Source organism: Onthophagus taurus, chromosome 10 (assembly GCF_036711975.1).
Source record: "Onthophagus taurus isolate NC chromosome 10, IU_Otau_3.0, whole genome shotgun sequence".
NCBI lineage: Eukaryota > Metazoa > Arthropoda > Insecta > Coleoptera > Scarabaeidae > Onthophagus > Onthophagus taurus.
The window spans coordinates 2,820,324-2,838,210 of NC_091975.1; the positions used below are offsets into that span (position 1 = coordinate 2,820,324).

At 34.6% G+C, this 17,887-nt stretch overlaps 1 protein-coding gene and 1 long non-coding RNA gene across 5 annotated transcripts in view; one reads left to right on the top strand and one right to left on the bottom strand.

The window, feature by feature from the left end:
- LOC111428415 (uncharacterized) overlaps nt 1-17,887 on the top strand; it is a 109,198-nt gene that overhangs the window by 59,072 nt on the left and 32,239 nt on the right. The window lies entirely within an intron of this gene.
- On the bottom strand, nt 3,868-5,487 carry LOC111428413 (elbow B). Its single transcript, XM_023063915.2, has 2 exons — nt 5,269-5,487; nt 3,868-5,178 (listed from the first exon to the last, which is right to left on the bottom strand). The coding sequence occupies exons 1-2, from the start codon at nt 5,326-5,328 to the stop codon at nt 3,955-3,957; spliced, it is 1,284 nt and encodes a 427-aa protein (XP_022919683.2). The 5' UTR covers nt 5,329-5,487; the 3' UTR covers nt 3,868-3,954.

Consider the following 17,887-nt stretch of genomic DNA (forward strand, 5'->3'; position numbering starts at 1 on the left):
ACAATAAGATATTTTGGAAATGAATCCTTTTTTTTAAGAGATACAGATATATTTTAATGTTGCAAACGTGGGAAGTTGACGTTTACGCTCGTTTAATTGGTTTATTTACTGCGCTCGAAACTTAAAGTTTGCGCAAACGGCATTGACACACATTTTTACGACGCCATTTATCACGATCATAAATATTAATGATGTTCGACGAAGCCGGGTCTTTTTTTTACGAGCGGATGAAAAGTGCAACATTAAATCAACCGTATATACAAATTGATTTATCGCAGGATACTCTCATAAAGGCCGAATTGTCGCTAAAAATAACCCGAGTAAACAAAAAAAAACTATAATTAACTACTCGACGTCTCGATACACTCCACTTATTTTATTAACATAAAGTTACTTTGGTCCGCACCAGGTGCTTTTGAAGGGAAGAGAAGAGGGACATTATGCATGAACGAACATAATCAGTGCTGAACTAAGAGAACCGTAAATTTTTTTTTTGGATTTAAATGCGACGTGAACTGGTCCTTTTTAATGAGCAGCCGTCGGCAAATTATCGTCCCGAAGTGGCAATTAGGTTATTGTCGGCGAGAAAGTCTCTCACGAATTGCTGTAAATAATATATTTCTCAGACTTGATTGAGATAAATTAACGGGGCCTTTGGAAATAATACTTTTCTCTCAAATCATCTTGTGTGTTCTAATATAACTTTATGATATATAGTTTTAATAGTATTTAATAGATGGCGGTCTTAATTCGTTCTTGAGTTAAGTACGCATTAATATCATTAAGGTTGGGATGGATCGGCTTTACCCATCAGGAACAAAATCGATTTTTTATCATTTTAAAATATAATAGTTTTAATAGAATTTAATAGATGGCGGTCTTAATTCGTTCTTTAGATAACTACGCATTAATGTCATTAAGGTTGGCATGGATCAGCTTAACCTATCAGGAACAAAATCCATTTTTTATTATTTTAAAATATAATGGTTTTAATAGAATTTAATAGATGGCGGTCTTAATTCGTTCTTGAGTTAACTTCGCATTAATGTCATTAAAGTTGGGATGGATCAACTTAACCCATAACGAACAAAATCTATTTTTTATCATTTTAAAATTCAGTTTATAATTTAAATTTTAAACAAATCGGTTATGAAATTTTATCACGTAATAAACGAGAATGTTTTAAATTGTATGAGTCATGGGGTGTTTTAATAATAACACACTTCAGTGTTTGCTGTTGATGTTTGCAACATTCACTATTGTTTGACGTTAATGTGACCGCTTGGAGAATTCTGTACAATAATAAACTAGAAACTTATACGATTCCACAAATAGAAACCGAAGCAGTCTGTCAATCTTTCACAAACACCGGTAGTAACCGGGTAATAATTTTCTTATTCGATATCCACAACGTAACGAACGATCGTAAAACGCGGTTTTATCGAATGGCCTCCTGTTTATAAACGCTGGGCGGAGTCGGGTCGCGAATAATAAATATTGCTTCTTTATGAGATTATGATCTGGGGCCGTAAAAATTACATTTTCACGAAAGCGGACTTTATTATCGTAAAGCAGTCGAGGTGTTATTTTCGTAATGGGCGATCCGGGCGGTGGTTTTAGTCGTCGGATCACGCTCGATCGCGATTCACAAATCGCTTCGGTTCCGGAGAATTAAGTGCCGCCACTCACGAGGACGATTTTATACCTTCCCATTTCATTCTTCAACTTTTCTATTTTAATCTATTTAAGAAAACTTTGAATTCATTTTCAAAATCATAAGAAAGCAGCTTCGAAACTTAACTTATACAATTTTATGGGATGGTGTCTCGAAGCGCATTTCGAAAAATAAATAAAAAAAATAATGAATCATAAAGATAATTGTGGATTTAAAAATGTCTTATAATCGTAATTTTTGTTTATTACAAATTCGAGTATCACTATGGGTCGTCATCACTGTATGGAAATAAAAACCCATAAAAGTTAGAAGTTCGTTCGTCAGTAGCCTGGATTTAATGGCATCACCGTATACTAATAGAAATACCAACTCGAATAGATATAAATTACATTAATGTATGGTAAACATTCATATATGTAAGCGTAAGAATCATAAATATGTCACTACCGTTGTCAAGTAAATGCCGATTAATGTGTTCTTGAGAAATCGTGGAGACGTCTCCGGTTAACCGCACGTTGGAGAAGGCGAAATAGAAAATGCACGAGTCGATTGTAAGAAAGAAATGGGCTTATTTGACGTGAGGACAGAGACGGACTCGAAGCGAGAGTAGGCATAAAATCAGCAGCTGCGCTATTCACGATCTATTCTTAGTGGAAGATGGATCGTCCTGCCAAGTTGTTAGCTTGTCCCAATTATTTTTGTTTTACGTCCCGATGAAATGGTTATATATTAAGGGATTTTTCAGTTTTTGGTTTATCGCTCTTTTCATAAACAAATCATTAAAGAAATAGGAATAAAAGTTAAAATTGTTCGAGTTAATTCAATAACAATTATTCTTTATATATTTCATATGTGGAAAGATGAGTTTAAAAATGATAGCAATAAAATTTATTTTACAGAAAAAGTTATTTATAAATCTGCATTAAATTTGTCCATTATATCTCAATTCGTTCCTAAGATACGATTTTTTTAAATTCAATTAAAAAATAATAAATTATGCAGCATTGAATTTAAAAAAATCATAACAATAAAGTTTATGGGAAATAAGGAATTATTTATGGTACAATATATCTTAATTAAAATTGCTTCAAAATGTTCTTTATTTCATCGTTATATCTCAATTCGTTCCTAAGATAGGATTTTTTTAAATTCAACTAAAAAAATAATAAATTATGCAGCATTGAATTTAAAAAAATCATAACAACGAAGTTTATCAGAAATAAGGAATTATTTATGGTACAATATATCTTAATTAAAATTGCTTCAAAATGTTCTTTATTTTATCGTTATATCTCAATTCGTTCTTAAGATACGCTTCTTTAAAGTAATATTTTTAAAATTTGTGATAATCAGATATGCAGAAATGGGGTTAAACAACGATCTTTATGAAAATTACGATTTTAAGATTCAGAATTAAATCGGTGAAGTTATAATTTAGGAAAAATATAAATAAAACCAAAAAGAATAAGTATACAATAACTTTAATCAATAAAAAAAGAAATTAAATAATAACACTTTGTATTGTAGGTACATTTTCATTTCTTTAACAATAAAAATATTTTTATTTCATTTTTTCTTTATACATATTACAAGAGTCACAATGATATGATTTGTAGTGTAGATTTTTTGTTTTAATTAATGTTTAACCATAAGAAACCGAATGAAGATCCGTATTACATTTATAAGCAAAAATAGTATTTTATTTTTTGCCATCAATTTTTTTTTACATCCACACGAATGAAAGAAAAATGATAATCGAACAAAAATACAAAGAACATTTTTGGCTTACCTCAAAACTCTATTTTTAATTAATTAATAAATTCATTTATACAAATTGAGAGCGGCACAACCATGAGACAACATTTCTGGATGCGAGTAATTATCATTGTTATTATTACACGGAAAACAGTACATTTACAATAATAATATATAATATTCTCATATATACCTATATATATATATTTTATTATTATAGAATTGTATATACAACACACCTTCGAGCAAAATATACATCGCAATCATTAATTTATTAAGAAGTATTTTTTAAAAATTAATATCACACAGTCACAAGTTTACGATAAAAATTAATCTTTCTAGTTATTTTATTTTTAATCGTTTCTCGTGTTTAGCCCGTGTATTTTTCCTCTTTAATTTCCACTTCTTTCACAGTCACATTAATCTTTTTCTTGGGCGACTAGTTTTTTTATTTTTATTTATTTTAATCAAATTCATTTTCACAGTTTCTTTTTCACAGTCAAATCAACAATTTTCGTTTAAAATTATGGATGCATTCCTGGTGCCGCACCTAATCTAGGTCCATACAATGAATAAGGTGTTAAATATGGTGATAAACTTGGATGTCCAAGAGGAAAACTTGTTAACGGCGATGATGTTAACGTCGGTGGTAACAAGGACGGTTTACTGTAAGGATGATAACGAGCTGTTGCCAAAGGACTTAACGGTGGAGTTGGATATGTTCGGTGAAGAAGCGGGTGTGTTGCGGGAATCCCCGGTGCACTTAACATCGATAAAGCACTAGCTTCCGAAGTAACACTAGTATGGGTCCTCAAATGTGTTAAAAGTTCATCTGAACTCGAAAAACGTTTTCCACAATAAGAAGCATCACTCGAAATCCAATTGCACACGTACGGAAGATGTGAAGCGGCCGCTAAAGCTGCTAATTGAGCGTGGGCGTAAGCTGCAGCCGCTGGACTATGAGGAACATAACTTGCTTTCGATGTTGCGTGATCACATTGTGTGCACCCTGCTGGACACGAAGTTTTCGGTGTTGTTCCCAGAAGATGTGAACTTAAACCGCATCCTGTACAATATGGATCTCTACAAACGGGAACTAAATCTGGATTTTTTAATCTTGAATAATTCAGATAAGGTAACGATGATTTTAAAGCTGCCGCTGCGTGATGTTGAGACATTAAACTAGATGTCATCAAATCCATTCCAAGTGGAAGACCTGGCGGTGGATAAGCCCCCAAAAACGAGGACGTAGAAACCGGAATCGAACCAGGTTTAAAAGTCCCTAAAGGTAAATCTTTAATCGCCGGGTCACTACTGGAAGTTGCAATCGATGAAGTTAATGGTTTCGATGGAGACTGAGGGGATTTTCTTTCGGATGATTCTTTCGAAATCGTCTTTAAATCTTCCGCAACTTCGATTTGATTCGAGGCTGGAGTTTTTCTTTCTGAATTACTGGGGGAACTTCTTGGCGAAGTTGCACTTTGGTTGCTAGAACACCTTCCATTTGAAATTTGAGGGGTTTTTGCACCTAACGGTGTTCTTCGATTTGTTGATTTATCTTCGGGTGTTCTCGATTTTTCTCTTCCCTGATTTAAATCGAATTTCGATTTCGAATCGGATTTTTCTTTGTTATCCGATTTCGATTTGGATTTATCGGATGTTTGGAAAAGTTTGTTGTTGGTTGTATCAGCACCAATTTGGCTACAAGTTTGAGCTAATAACGCCAACGGACTTTTCTTTGCATCTAACTATAATAATAATAATAAAAAAAATAAATTAATTTTTTAAATTAAAAAAGAATATGTTTAGAAATATACTACATTTAGGATTTAACTTACCGTTGTTGGTAAAGGAGTTAAATATTCCGGTCTAATATACTGGTTGCTCGAAGTAATCATTTTGAAATAAAAAACTAATTCTTAGAAACACTTCACAAAGTATGTTTGATAAAAAAATGTTTGAAACAAAAAACTATGTACACACAGTTCTCTCTCTCTCGACGTTTTATCGCGTACTAATCGCTTGGGCACTATCTGGTCGACTTCGTGAACATGACTGACGCCAGAGTGGAAGGTAGTCGACAGGCGCGATCAGCAAAGTTGACGTCATGCGTCGTAGTTCTTTCATCCCCACCCTATTTTCTGATTTTCCCTTTCTGATCCGCTGTCCCGGAGTCGTGAGCTTTGACACTCCGGGCCACAGATCAACACGTCGACACCGCCTTCTTCAAATTTCTTCGTTTCTTCGATTTAATATTTAACGTTATAAATTTACAATTTCTCTTTTACGTTTATATAACAAGCAATAACATTCGTTGGATTAGTAATTGCGAAGCGGTTAACGGTTATTTTATGCGTATTTACTGTAGTAGCTAAGTGCTGAGGAAATTAATATTGAACGCGAGTCGAGAACCAAGAACTTTAATGAATGCTTGGTCTCTCTCGACTTGTATAATTGCCAAGGTGGGTCTTTTACGCCGTCAGACCGCAACCGCGATTTATGTTGTTGGATCACTTCGTTGGACGGTAATTAAGGTTGACTGGGTGTCACGTTAACACCAACTTGAGTATTATATTACTTAAGATGGAATTAAATTTTATTTACAATTGACCTAATTTATTTTTATTTATTTAATACTAAAAAGTCTTTGTTTAATTTTTATTATTATCAAATCTACTATCTTTTAATTTCAATTTGAGATGTAGAACTTTTCTTTATGGTCAGGGTGATTTTTTAAATTTATCCCTCAAAATGATAATGTAACACATTTTTTACTTCATCTCGATTTTTCTTAAATAAAATTTGAAGGTTCGTTTTTTTTATATTAATAAATAAGGTTAAGGCGATATTTCAAATTTATTTTTTACAATAACTCAATTTTTTTAAAATAGATTTTGAATCTACATAATATGTATATCATTTTGAAGAAGACTCTTTTATCTTTAATTTGAGATATAACTCGTTTTATTATTTTAATAAATAAGGTTGTGGCGATTTTTTAAATTTACACTCAAATCGAGTTTTTCGGTTAAAATCACAAGGTTCTACATTTTTTACTTTATCTGAATTTTTCTCAAATAGATTTTGAGTCTACATATATCATTTTAAAGAAGACTCTTTTAGCTTTAATTTGAGATATAACTCGTTTTTTTATTTTAATAAATAAGGTAGGAGTGATTTTTTAAATTTATCCTAAAATCGGGTTTTTATGTTAAAATTGCAAGGTGCTACGTTTTTTACTTTATCTCAATTTTTCTTAAATAGAATTTGAGTCTACATATATCATTTTAAAGAAGACTCTTTTAGCTTTAATTTGAGATATAACTCGGTTTTTTATTTTAATAAATAAGGTAGGAGTGATTTTTTAAATTTACACTCAAATCGGATTTTTAGGTTAACATTGCAAAGTACTACTTTTTACATTATCTCAATTTTCCTTAAATAGATTTTGAGTCTATGTATATGATTTTGAAGATGACTCTTTTATCTTTAATTTGAGATATAACTGGTTTTTTCATTTTAATAAATAAGGTTGGATCGATTCTTTAAATTTACACTCAAATCGGGTCTTTAGGTTAAAATTGCAAGACGCTACATTTTTTACTTTATCTTAATTTTTATAAAATAAAATTTCAAGCTGCATACATTAATTTGAAAAAGACTTTCTTTGATTTAATTTCAAATATAACTCGTTTTATTATTTTAATAAATAAAGTCGCCCCAACTTTTTAAATTTACACTCAAATCGAGTATTTCGGTTAAAATCACAAGGTTCTACATTTTTTACTTTATCTCAATTTTTCTTAACTAGATTTTGAATCTACATACAGGGTGAGTCAATAGTGCGGGGACGGAAGATAGTGGCTATACTATTGAAAATAAAAGAAATGTTTTTATGCCATCATATATTACCATCAAAGCTGTATCGATTAAAATTATTTTCAGCTATACAGGGTGTTTCACTATTCCAGGACCATACTCAACTTCATTTTTTTAAATGGAACGCTATGTATTTTTTTACATATTCTGATTTGCTGTCTTAAATGCTACGACTGCATATCTTGTTTTTAAATTTTGAATGCAAGGTTGCCAAGTTATTATTTTTTTTGTGAAAAAGTTTGAAAATTCAGGTGGTCACTTAAAATTCGTTATCTGCATTAATATTGAATATTGAAGATTGCAATTTGGGGTGTCGATAAACAAAGCTTGGGTCTTTCGAACACTGTTCATACTATTGGATATCATTGTACAGGGTGTTTAGCAAAAGCGATTAATTTATGCAATGTTTGGAGAACCATAACTTTGTTATTTTAAATGGAACACCCCGTATTTTTCTAAGGTTTCGGATAGCCTTATTAATTCTCTTTCATTTTTGTTAAGCATATGGTATCTCTAATACGTGTACTTTTTGAGAAAATTAGACTGCTTTAAAAATGTCGGCATAAACGTGATTTATTAAAAAAAAGTAGGCTTTGAAAAGATTTTTATAGCAATACGAAGTGTCAAACAATTAAGTTTTGATTTCTCTTTGTTTGTTCATAACGTGTTTCCAAAATCTGTTGTTTGATTAAAATGAATTTTAGTCAAGAAGAACTTATTGATATGGTATATTTCTTGGGTGCGGGAGAGCGAAATCCATTTCTTGCCTCTAGACTTTACGCTCAACAATTTCCAGAGCGTAGGCATCCTAGGGTTGAAGCATTTGAAAACCTTCAAGAAAGGTTTGAAAGAACAGGACACGTCAAATACGAAAAAAAAGATCGCGAGAAACGAACCACTCGGGAAGAGAACGAACTTTCTGTATTATTAAAGGTAGTTGAAAACCCGCACACTAGTACACGCAAAATAAGCAATGAGCTTAACGTCAGCCAAACGTCTGTTTCAAGAATCTTACGAAAATATAAATTTCATCCATACCATATTCAATTAGTACAAGAACTTGATGCAACTGATTTCCAGAAAAGGCTAGAATTTTCGGAATGGGCATTAGAAAAAGTTCAACAAGAGTATAATTTTTTTGATTATCTATTATTCAGCGATGAGGCAACGTTTCACAAAAATGGCTACGTTAACCGCCATAACTTTCATTATTATGATACTATCAATCCTCATTTTATACGACCAGTAGACCACCAACATCGATGGTCTGTAAATGTCTGGGCAGGGATAGTAGGATCTTGTTTGATCGGGCCGTATTTTTTCGAGGGAAACGTTAACGGAGAATCTTATTGGAATTTTTTGGAAAATCACCTGCCAGCACTTTTAGGAGATGTTCCACTAAACGTTCGGCAAAGAATGTGGTTTCAGCACGACGGTGCGCCACCTCACTATAGTAGGATAGTTAGAAGACATTTAGACAGAATTTTTGTTGATCGGTGGGTAGGCAGAGGAGGTCCTGTTAGATGGCCACCACGTTCTCCGGATTTGACAAAATTAGATTTTTTTTTGTGGGGATATGTAAAAAGCTTGGTATATGAAGAACCACCAACGACGAAAGCAAATATGATGAATCGTATTCGCGATGCGTTTGAAACAATAAACGTAAACATGTTGCAGAACGTTAATGTTTCATTTCTTAGACGAATTGAAACTTGTGTTCAACAACAAGGAGGCTATATTGAACATTTACTTTAATTTTGTTTTGTTAATGGTTGTTGCTTAATTCTTCATTGTATTTTTTTTAATATTGTGTATTGCACCTATATCTTTTTCGACATAAACTTACTTATATGTTCAAAAATGTTGTTCCATAGCCTACATTTTGTAAATAAATCACGTTTATACTGACATTTTTAAAACAGTCTAATTTTCTCAAAAAGTACACGTATTAGATATATCATATGCTTAACAAAAATAAAAGAGAATTAATAAGGCTATCCGAAACCTTAGAAAAATACGGGGTGTTCCATTTAAAATAACAAAGTTATGGTTCTCCAAACATTGCATAAATTAATCGCTTTTGCTAAACACCCTGTACAATGATATCCAATAGTATGAACAGTGTTCGAAAGACCCAAGCTTTGTTTATCGACACCCCAAATTGCAATCTTCAATATTCAATATTAATGCAGATAACGAATTTTAAGTGACCACCTGAATTTTCAAACTTTTTCACAAAAAAAATAATAACTTGGCAACCTTGCATTCAAAATTTAAAAACAAGATATGCAGTCGTAGCATTTAAGACAGCAAATCAGAATATGTAAAAAAATACATAGCGTTCCATTTAAAAAAATGAAGTTGAGTATGGTCCTGGAATAGTGAAACACCCTGTATAGCTGAAAATAATTTTAATCGATACAGCTTTGATGGTAATATATGATGGCATAAAAACATTTCTTTTATTTTCAATAGTATAGCCACTATCTTCCGTCCCCGCACTATTGACTCACCCTGTATATCATTTTAAAGAAGACTCTTTTAGCTTCAATTCTTATCTTTACTTCAACAAATAAAATCGTGGCGATTTTTATAAAATTTAACTGTTTGTTAAAAATTCTCAACTTAATTTTACATAAAAAATGTTTCTTAGATTTTTTATTATCGAACATAATTCTTTCTACAGCATACCTTAATCTTCGATTTTTTAGCTTCAATTTGTGATATAAATCATTTTTTTACTTCAATAAATAACATCATGATAATTTTTTTTAATCGTAGTCAACTTTTAATGTTAAACTTGATTTAAAAAATGATTTTTTTAAATATCTTTAAATCCCCGTGGGGGTTATTATTTCTAATTTAGCTCAGAGACATTACAAGAACAGTTCTTTTTTTCTGTGGGGGCCACTTATCGGCAGCCACACACAACCCAAAAGAGTGTTCCATTAAAATAAATTTAGTATGGCAAGCAACGGGGCGAGCAGCTATCAAATGTGTCACAGTAATTTACGACTAAACAGCCGTATCGTTATGGGGCCGCTGGTGATATATAGTTCTAGGAAATGCACATGGTGTTAAAACCAGGGGATTGACACGCTTGTACGCTTTTAGAAGTTCTCTTCTGCGTCGGTGAACTTTTTTAAAAGCTTCTTGGTCGGTATTCATTTCATGCTACTCTGGGCGACCCTCAAACGTTTTCTTCTCTGAAACCGTGAAGACAAAAAATAAGGTTTCCGTCTGCGGACACTTGTTCGACATCGCTGGAGTAAACAAAACCGGCTGTAACTTGTCGAACAGAACTAATGCGAAGAGTGACGCGCCCGTTTTACGGCACGACGTTCCGTTTTACGACCGTAAAATTGATGTCTAATCAAGAGTTGGAGATTCCATGAATTCCAAGACCGTCTCCGTCGCGTCTTAAGTGCCGCGCCATAAAAACCTGATTATTTTTTCAGCTTCGACAGGGTATTAAATTTTATATCCCAGAAGGGTATCTATGTTTGGGACTCATTAATCAACTTGAAACGTCACTGACATAAATGTTACAGAAGGAGGAAATGTATGTCTTATGTTAAAAGTTTCTTGAACATATATCTAAACGACAGCTGCGACTGTATTACCGGACTATATCATCAGACAATAGCGGTTTCGTAACACTGGAGTTTGCCGTTACTGCTATTTCGAGTCCGGTCATTATATCGGATTGTGTATCGCCCAGGACGGATTACCGGTTGGACACTTACAATGAAGATTGATATGGGTAATGACGGCGCAGGACAGTGGCGGTCCGTAAACGCGGGGGGACGTCGCGTCGTCACTGCCCAGATACATCATAGCACTCGGCCTCTTCCTGTCACCGCAAATTATCGACTCCGTGATGGATTCGCCTCGCCATATACACGACGTGGCCGATGATGTATGTGGTCGTTGACAGTTCACGTATAATCGATTATGATTTTTCTGTGACGTCGTCTTCTCTATTTTCGTTTCGGCGGTAAACTCCAAGTAAATAAATCCTAATCAATCCTCTTTTGGATTACCGCGGATTATAAACGATGATTCCTCATGGTATTTTTTTTGATGAGTGTGTTTGATGAAAAAAACTTAGATTACTGATTAGATTATGAGTTGTAGGTAATTTAAAAAAAATTTAATTAGAAAAAAACGGTACCCAAAAAAAATGTGTGTACTTAAAATGAGGGTGACATGTTTCTTCTCCTCTTTCGACAGGAAAACTTACGGTCTTCATCGGCTGTCAACCAACAGCAACACCGGCTGTTGCCATTATCCTTCTTAACCTTTTCGTCAATAATTCAGCCTCAACGTTATCATGTCTTCTCCGTACACATGTCGAGTCATTAGTGCGGTGCGTACATCAACGTTCAGATCGTAAACATATCATCGACGCAGTCATTAACCAACGACGATAAGAAGAGAAGAGAGAAGAGCAGATGCTCACGTGAAGAAATAAAGCCCACGCCATCGTCGTCGGCTTCTCCTCAGCACTATTTTTTCCATTTTCGCACCGTCGACGGCAATATAAATCACCAACTGATTGACCGGACGCGCTTTTTACGGCCTCCAGAAGACGTGAGGCCCAGATCTCGACGGTCAAGCAAAAGACATGATAGGACCCTAGGGGGCTATTTGAACTCCCTTTTCGACGTTTCAGTCTAGATCGAGTTTTTTGTTAGTGTATAAAAGTTATATCAATGTTTAAAAGAAAGTTTTTAGATACTTTTTCGTTGAACTCATTATAATAATTAAATAAAAGAAACACTTGTGCACTTTGACAATGGATAAATTCATCTATTCAAATATATAAACGAATCGTAACATTACTTAAGGATAAGTTCGAAAACAAACTAAAAACACCACTAAAATTATCAATGAAACAAATACGAAAATAAATCAACCCTGGCAATGTTTGTCGCCCGTGGACGTCGTTATAATAATATTTTTGGCAATTTGTGTTACTAACACACGTATTCTTTTAAATTGATTTTACACCCAAAGGAAAGAAGCGCCAGTGGTTGTTCGCGTTATTAAATTTCACCGTCACATCGTTGGGTCGTTATTTATCCCACAATTCGCGAGAACGAAGCGGACCGCGCTCGCTCGCGGGAGCAATATGCCCGCTGTATATCAGTGAAGAGAAGGGGAACCAGACTGTATAAAATAAACGTTCTCTTTATATGTTGAATCGTTTTCCGGAATTTATCGCCCCAATGTATTTATATGGAAAGCAATTTCGCGCGGCGCCGGATACCTACCCCCTCGTGCCCCGACATAGCGTCTCTCGCCCTCATCGCAGCCCTCGGCAGCAATAGTTTCCGCCGATAATAGAAACATATTACCCTCTCACGACTTCAACGACTCGTAGCCATTACGGTAAGGCTGCTTTATGGTGTTAATGCGCTCTATTACCCTGGACTAGTGAGTTACTACATACGTAAGGGGGTTTTTCATCTTATACATTTTCAAGTTGACTAATCCATTTTGAAGTTGAAGGAGAATAATTCTCAAACTATTTTGGTAATATAAAAAATTAATAATCAAAACGCTTTATGATTTGGCACTTAGACGTTAATTTCTGTATGGTTAGGTAGTGGTCGGTTGGTAATCTCTGTTCAGTATATTTAGTACCGGGATTATAACCGCATAATACCCGAGTAACACTGTTGCAGCATACTGTAAGGAGTTATTTTGAATATAAACGAGCCGCTTGGAGATTTTATACGTTCTCCTCCGCCGCCACAACAAAGTTAATAGTACAACACGACAAAGTAACGAAACCGCAATGTTAATGCTCCGGAATGTTTCTCTCTATAAAATAAATTGAGTAAAGATACTATTATTTTCTTCTATTATTCTTTTTTGTATTGTAATTTTTTTATTATCAAACCTAACTATTTCTTTAATCTATCTTAGTCTTGTAGCTTCAATTTGAGATATAAATCGTTTCTTTATATTAATAAATAAATACGTGACGTTTTTTTCTCCTCCTCCACCACAGCAAAGTTAATAATACAACAAACTGTAACGAAATCGCAATGTTAATGCTTCGGAATGTTTCTCTATAAAATATATGCTATTATTTTCTCTTATTATTTTTTTTTGTCCCTCAGGAAACACAAATCGTCACGGATGATAAACGTAAAGGTTTACGGGCTCGACGTATTTTGTACAGACACGTTTAACGATCGGATGAGTTACGGTTTTGGCGTGAAGAGGGGTGAGAGGGAGATTTCATGTTACCCCTCAGCCATAAAGACTTAAATATGTAGTCCATGGACGGTCGTGGAATTTTTTATGACCGGTCCCAGTTAGATACATATTCTATATACGATCGCTTTTTATGAGTTACGGTTATGCCGTAGAGTTCGAGACGATGACGACGAACGCGCGGTGTGGTTAAAGTGTTCTGGGAACCCCCGGAATTATTGTTTTCCGATGTTTATGGCACACCGTTCCGATTTCATAACTTGGCTCGGGGGGCCCCGGTGCACGTTTTTAATTTATCAGGGCGTATATCAGAAACGTTACCTTTTTCTTCGGGTTTGGGGACCTTTTTAGTTTTTAGCGGTCGAATAAACGTCATCAACTGCGAGTGACTAGGAAAAAGTTAACGATTTCGTGACTTAAATGTACGCACCGCATGAAAACTGCCGCGAGGAAGTGATTTACACGCGAATTTTGAACCAAGTTACGCCGGAAGATTACTGTGGCGTCGGGTTTATCGCGCTGATTTATGATGCCGACCGCGGTCGCTGAAGTTAAGAAGACAAACGTTTTTGTTTTTACGTGGCGTGAAAATAAAAGATCCTCCGAGATGTTCCTTTCTTTATGAGGAGGTTCATAATCCCCACAACTTTGAACTTATGGTTTTAGAACTCAAAAACTTTGTTCTGCTCGAAAAAGTAACTTTCTTGAATTTTGTTGATAAATAAAATTTTATATCAATTTATTCTAATTCCTCGGAGAACTGACCGTGATGAGATACTCCAGATATATTTTGCTAATACTAATAATTATCGAACTTTGAGTTTGAACCAGTAATTGAAGGTGACAATGTTGTGCGATCATATTTGATGGGTGTTCTTGAATCTGAATCATCAAGAGTCCCCTCGCAACCTAATCATCAAATCCTTGTATGTTTTTACCTTGGCCCACGTCATAATTTTTTTATGTTTACATAGTAAGATAGGACTAAGAGAGAAAAAGTGGCATTGGGACCATTTTTTGAAGGTGCAATCATGATTCAGGCGCTAATTTGTTTTTTATCAGTTTGCATACCTTGATGATAAGCTTGAAACAAGGATTTTTTCACATCACTTGTGCTTTGACTGATAGACAACTACAGCTGGTACAAGTGCAAAGAATTAATTTGGGTTAAGTATATGGTATTCACATTATGTGGGTTGATCATCCTCAGGATGCAATTTTTGAACAGACTTTGGTGATATGGACACAAGTTGTATCTTCAAAGAAATTTTTTGAAAAGAGATTTGGATTTGACGCCTATTTTTTGGCAATAAACGTGTACTGTTGGGAGGATTATTCTCAACATGATGTAATAACTGTTCTTGCTGTTGCCATGCACATTTTTAAGATTGTGTGGTACACAAAGTACATTTTGAAGCATGTTTTATCATAAAATAAATAATTTTTAAATTTAGATGCGCTTAATATAAAGAATATGAGAAAGTTTACACAACGTATCAAAAAATTTTATGGTACCAGTTAAGGTAATTATTTAAGAGGAGCTTAAAATGAACCCCAAAGCATTACGGAGGGTTTTAAAACTTAATCATACCCCCCAATTCGGTCGCCGCCGTCGGAGAAACCGTAGCTATAACTCGTAACGGCCTTAAAACGAAACTATTTGATTATAAACTCTGAGGGGATTTCCGACACCTTTTCGGCGTTTATGGGTCCTTCATTTAGGGCTTTAGGGAACTGTTTACCTAGGATCCGGGGGATATAGCCAGGATATGGAACCGAGGCTGTCGGTGAAGCCGTTTATTGGAGGTGTTGCGGCCGTAACTGCAATAAAAACCCCGCCGGGACCTTTTGTCCCTTTCGACGGTCTCAAAAGAAGCCGACTCTTCTGCCTGCGACCGATCTCAATAAATAACTCCGGGTTTAATTGTGCTTTACTGATTTGTGAACGCCAATAAGGGCTCTGTTTACCCATTCGGGGCAATAAATCCGAAAACCGGTCGCCTTTTATTGAATTTACGGCTTTGCCCCGGCGACAATAAAAATCCATATTTCAGCAGAAGGATTATTTATGGACGCGGCGTTTTTTCGACGTCAGTGTGTGTGAGTCCTCACGAATACGTGTCGAAAAAGAACGGAGGGATGGAACACGAAGGCGACGGCTGCGTTGTTTATCTTTGGTTGCAACGTTTTCAGCAGATAAATGAATGTACAAATAAATAAGGTTACCGTCTTGACTTTGAGACCCTAAACCTCATTATTCAGAATCCTAACTAAACAGAAACGTTAATCTTTTAAAACTGTCTAAAAAAAATAACACAAAGAATTTTTTTAAATATATTTTTGCTTAAATTCTTCTAAGAAATTCATTATTAACCAGGTACTCAACTTACACCAGAAAAAATTATTTTTATAGTTCTTTTAAAAAGGGAAATTTACCTGTATTATTTTAGGTATTTCTTATTTTAAAACTGTCAACCCTTTTATGATTTACAATTCTTTTATTTTTTATTTTATAATGTAAATTAGAGTGAAAACAACACATTTTCTGGTCCTTCTATTTATTGTTTAACCAGTTTCGGCTTATATATCATTAATTTCATGTTGTTAAAATTTAAATGATAAATTCTTAAAGTCTCTGATGATGGCGTAAGCCGAAACCGGTTAGACAATAAATAGAAAGACCAAAAAAAGTATTGTTTTTATTCTAATTTACATTATATCAAATAACTGGTCGATATGGATCTAATTGAAATAATTTTAGATTTTAACTTCAAAAACGAAGATGGGAAGTCGATGATTTTGTGGTTTTTTGGAAAAGAAGCGTTATAGAGGAACCTGCCCTGTGGGTTATCGAGGGCACAAAGCAGACAGATACCACTCTTTGGTGCTATTGTGTGGGCGCCGCTTGGAAAATGCGGGCAAATTATAGCGTGCAGCCGGGGTAAACACAGTGTTTACGCTGCCGGCATGACTCTAAAATTTGGTAGCCCGCGGGGTATCAATTCATTTTCGGCTGCCGCTCCTTTTTACTACGGTTTCTTTTTGTGATGGTTTTTTCGTCACCGTCATCCTTTGGATGAATCTTTTTTGATTCTTTGTTTACGATTAATTTATGAAGTATTTTTGATTTAAATCAATCAAAAATTTAATTTTAGATCAAAATCTACTTCAATATCATTAAAAAAAAATTTCAACACCTTGGTCATTCATTTGAGGTTAATTTAAAAATGTGAAACCTCACCAGTCACTGTCTTGAAGGGCAGTTCATCTTTTCGGTTCGACCGGCGGGGCCACAAAAGGCCATTACGGAACGGCGGCGACGCGACGCGACTCCATTATCCTCGAGGCCTTTAACAATGAAGGCGCTTCCTGCCTATTTGTTTTTTGAGCGAACCGCATAGAATCGGTCATATATCATTCTTGGACGTATCGCTTCTCTTCTTCGAGAGAGAGCCGCCACCCGCCTACTTTCTCATTGTTGCCCGGTTATGTACGCTCGGCCGTATAATTAAATGTTGACTTGCACTTTTACTTATCAGTAATCGAATCTACTCTCTGCCAGAGGATATTATAGGATGAAACGGGACGAGGAGGATAAAGTCGTAGCGTTAAGATAGTTATCTTGGAAAACAAATTTTCGGTAGCTGAAGATAAATTTTGAATCATTAATTAATTAATAATTTAAAATTTTATTCAACAAAACCTTAATTTCTTTATTCCGATCATTCGAGCTGAAATGAAAAGAAATCAATTTATTTCATAAATTACCAGCTCTCTCGAAGTGGTCTTTGTGCCGGCTCCTTTGAGGCCGGAATCGTGTGAATGGATCCCTGAACCCCTTGAACCGTGTCCAAAGGATTAGCGCCATTTTAAAGGCTGACAAAGGAGTTTCGGATCACGGTCTTCTGATTAGGTTTTTGTTACACGGACACCCCCTTTGTCAAAACGGTCCTCTCTTCGTCGAGAGCCCGCCATTCCACGTCTAAACAACTTACGTACACGGTAAACGCAAAAAAGCACACAGGGGAAATGTCACCGCGATGAATTATGACCTTCGTGTAATATTACGAGCAAACACGACAAAACGTAATTAATTTTCTTGATGGGCGAAAAAAAAACAACCTAGATTAGCATTAATACAATTTAATTATTGTATTCAACCTGGTTATTTTAGCACATTTTTCTTGCCAAAATGATTTTTATCGTTACAAATATTTTTTTATTACTGATTATACGTTGGAATCACAAAATTGAAAAAAAATACGTTAAAAGTCGATATCGAATTTCACTAACTCGAATTGTTTTCTGTGTTAGTTGTAACGCTAGTGTTAGTTTTAGTTGTTATTCAGC

What these genes read in the sequence shown, in the direction of transcription:
- LOC111428413 (XM_023063915.2), bottom strand. Translation starts at nt 5,328, where the DNA reads ATGATTACTTCGAGCAACCAGTATATTAGACCGGAATATTTAACTCCT. An exon ending in TAACTCCTTTACCAACAACG is followed by an intron (nt 5,179 to 5,268) that starts GTAAGTTAAATC and finishes TTATTATTATAG; the next exon opens with TTAGATGCAAAGAAAAGTCC.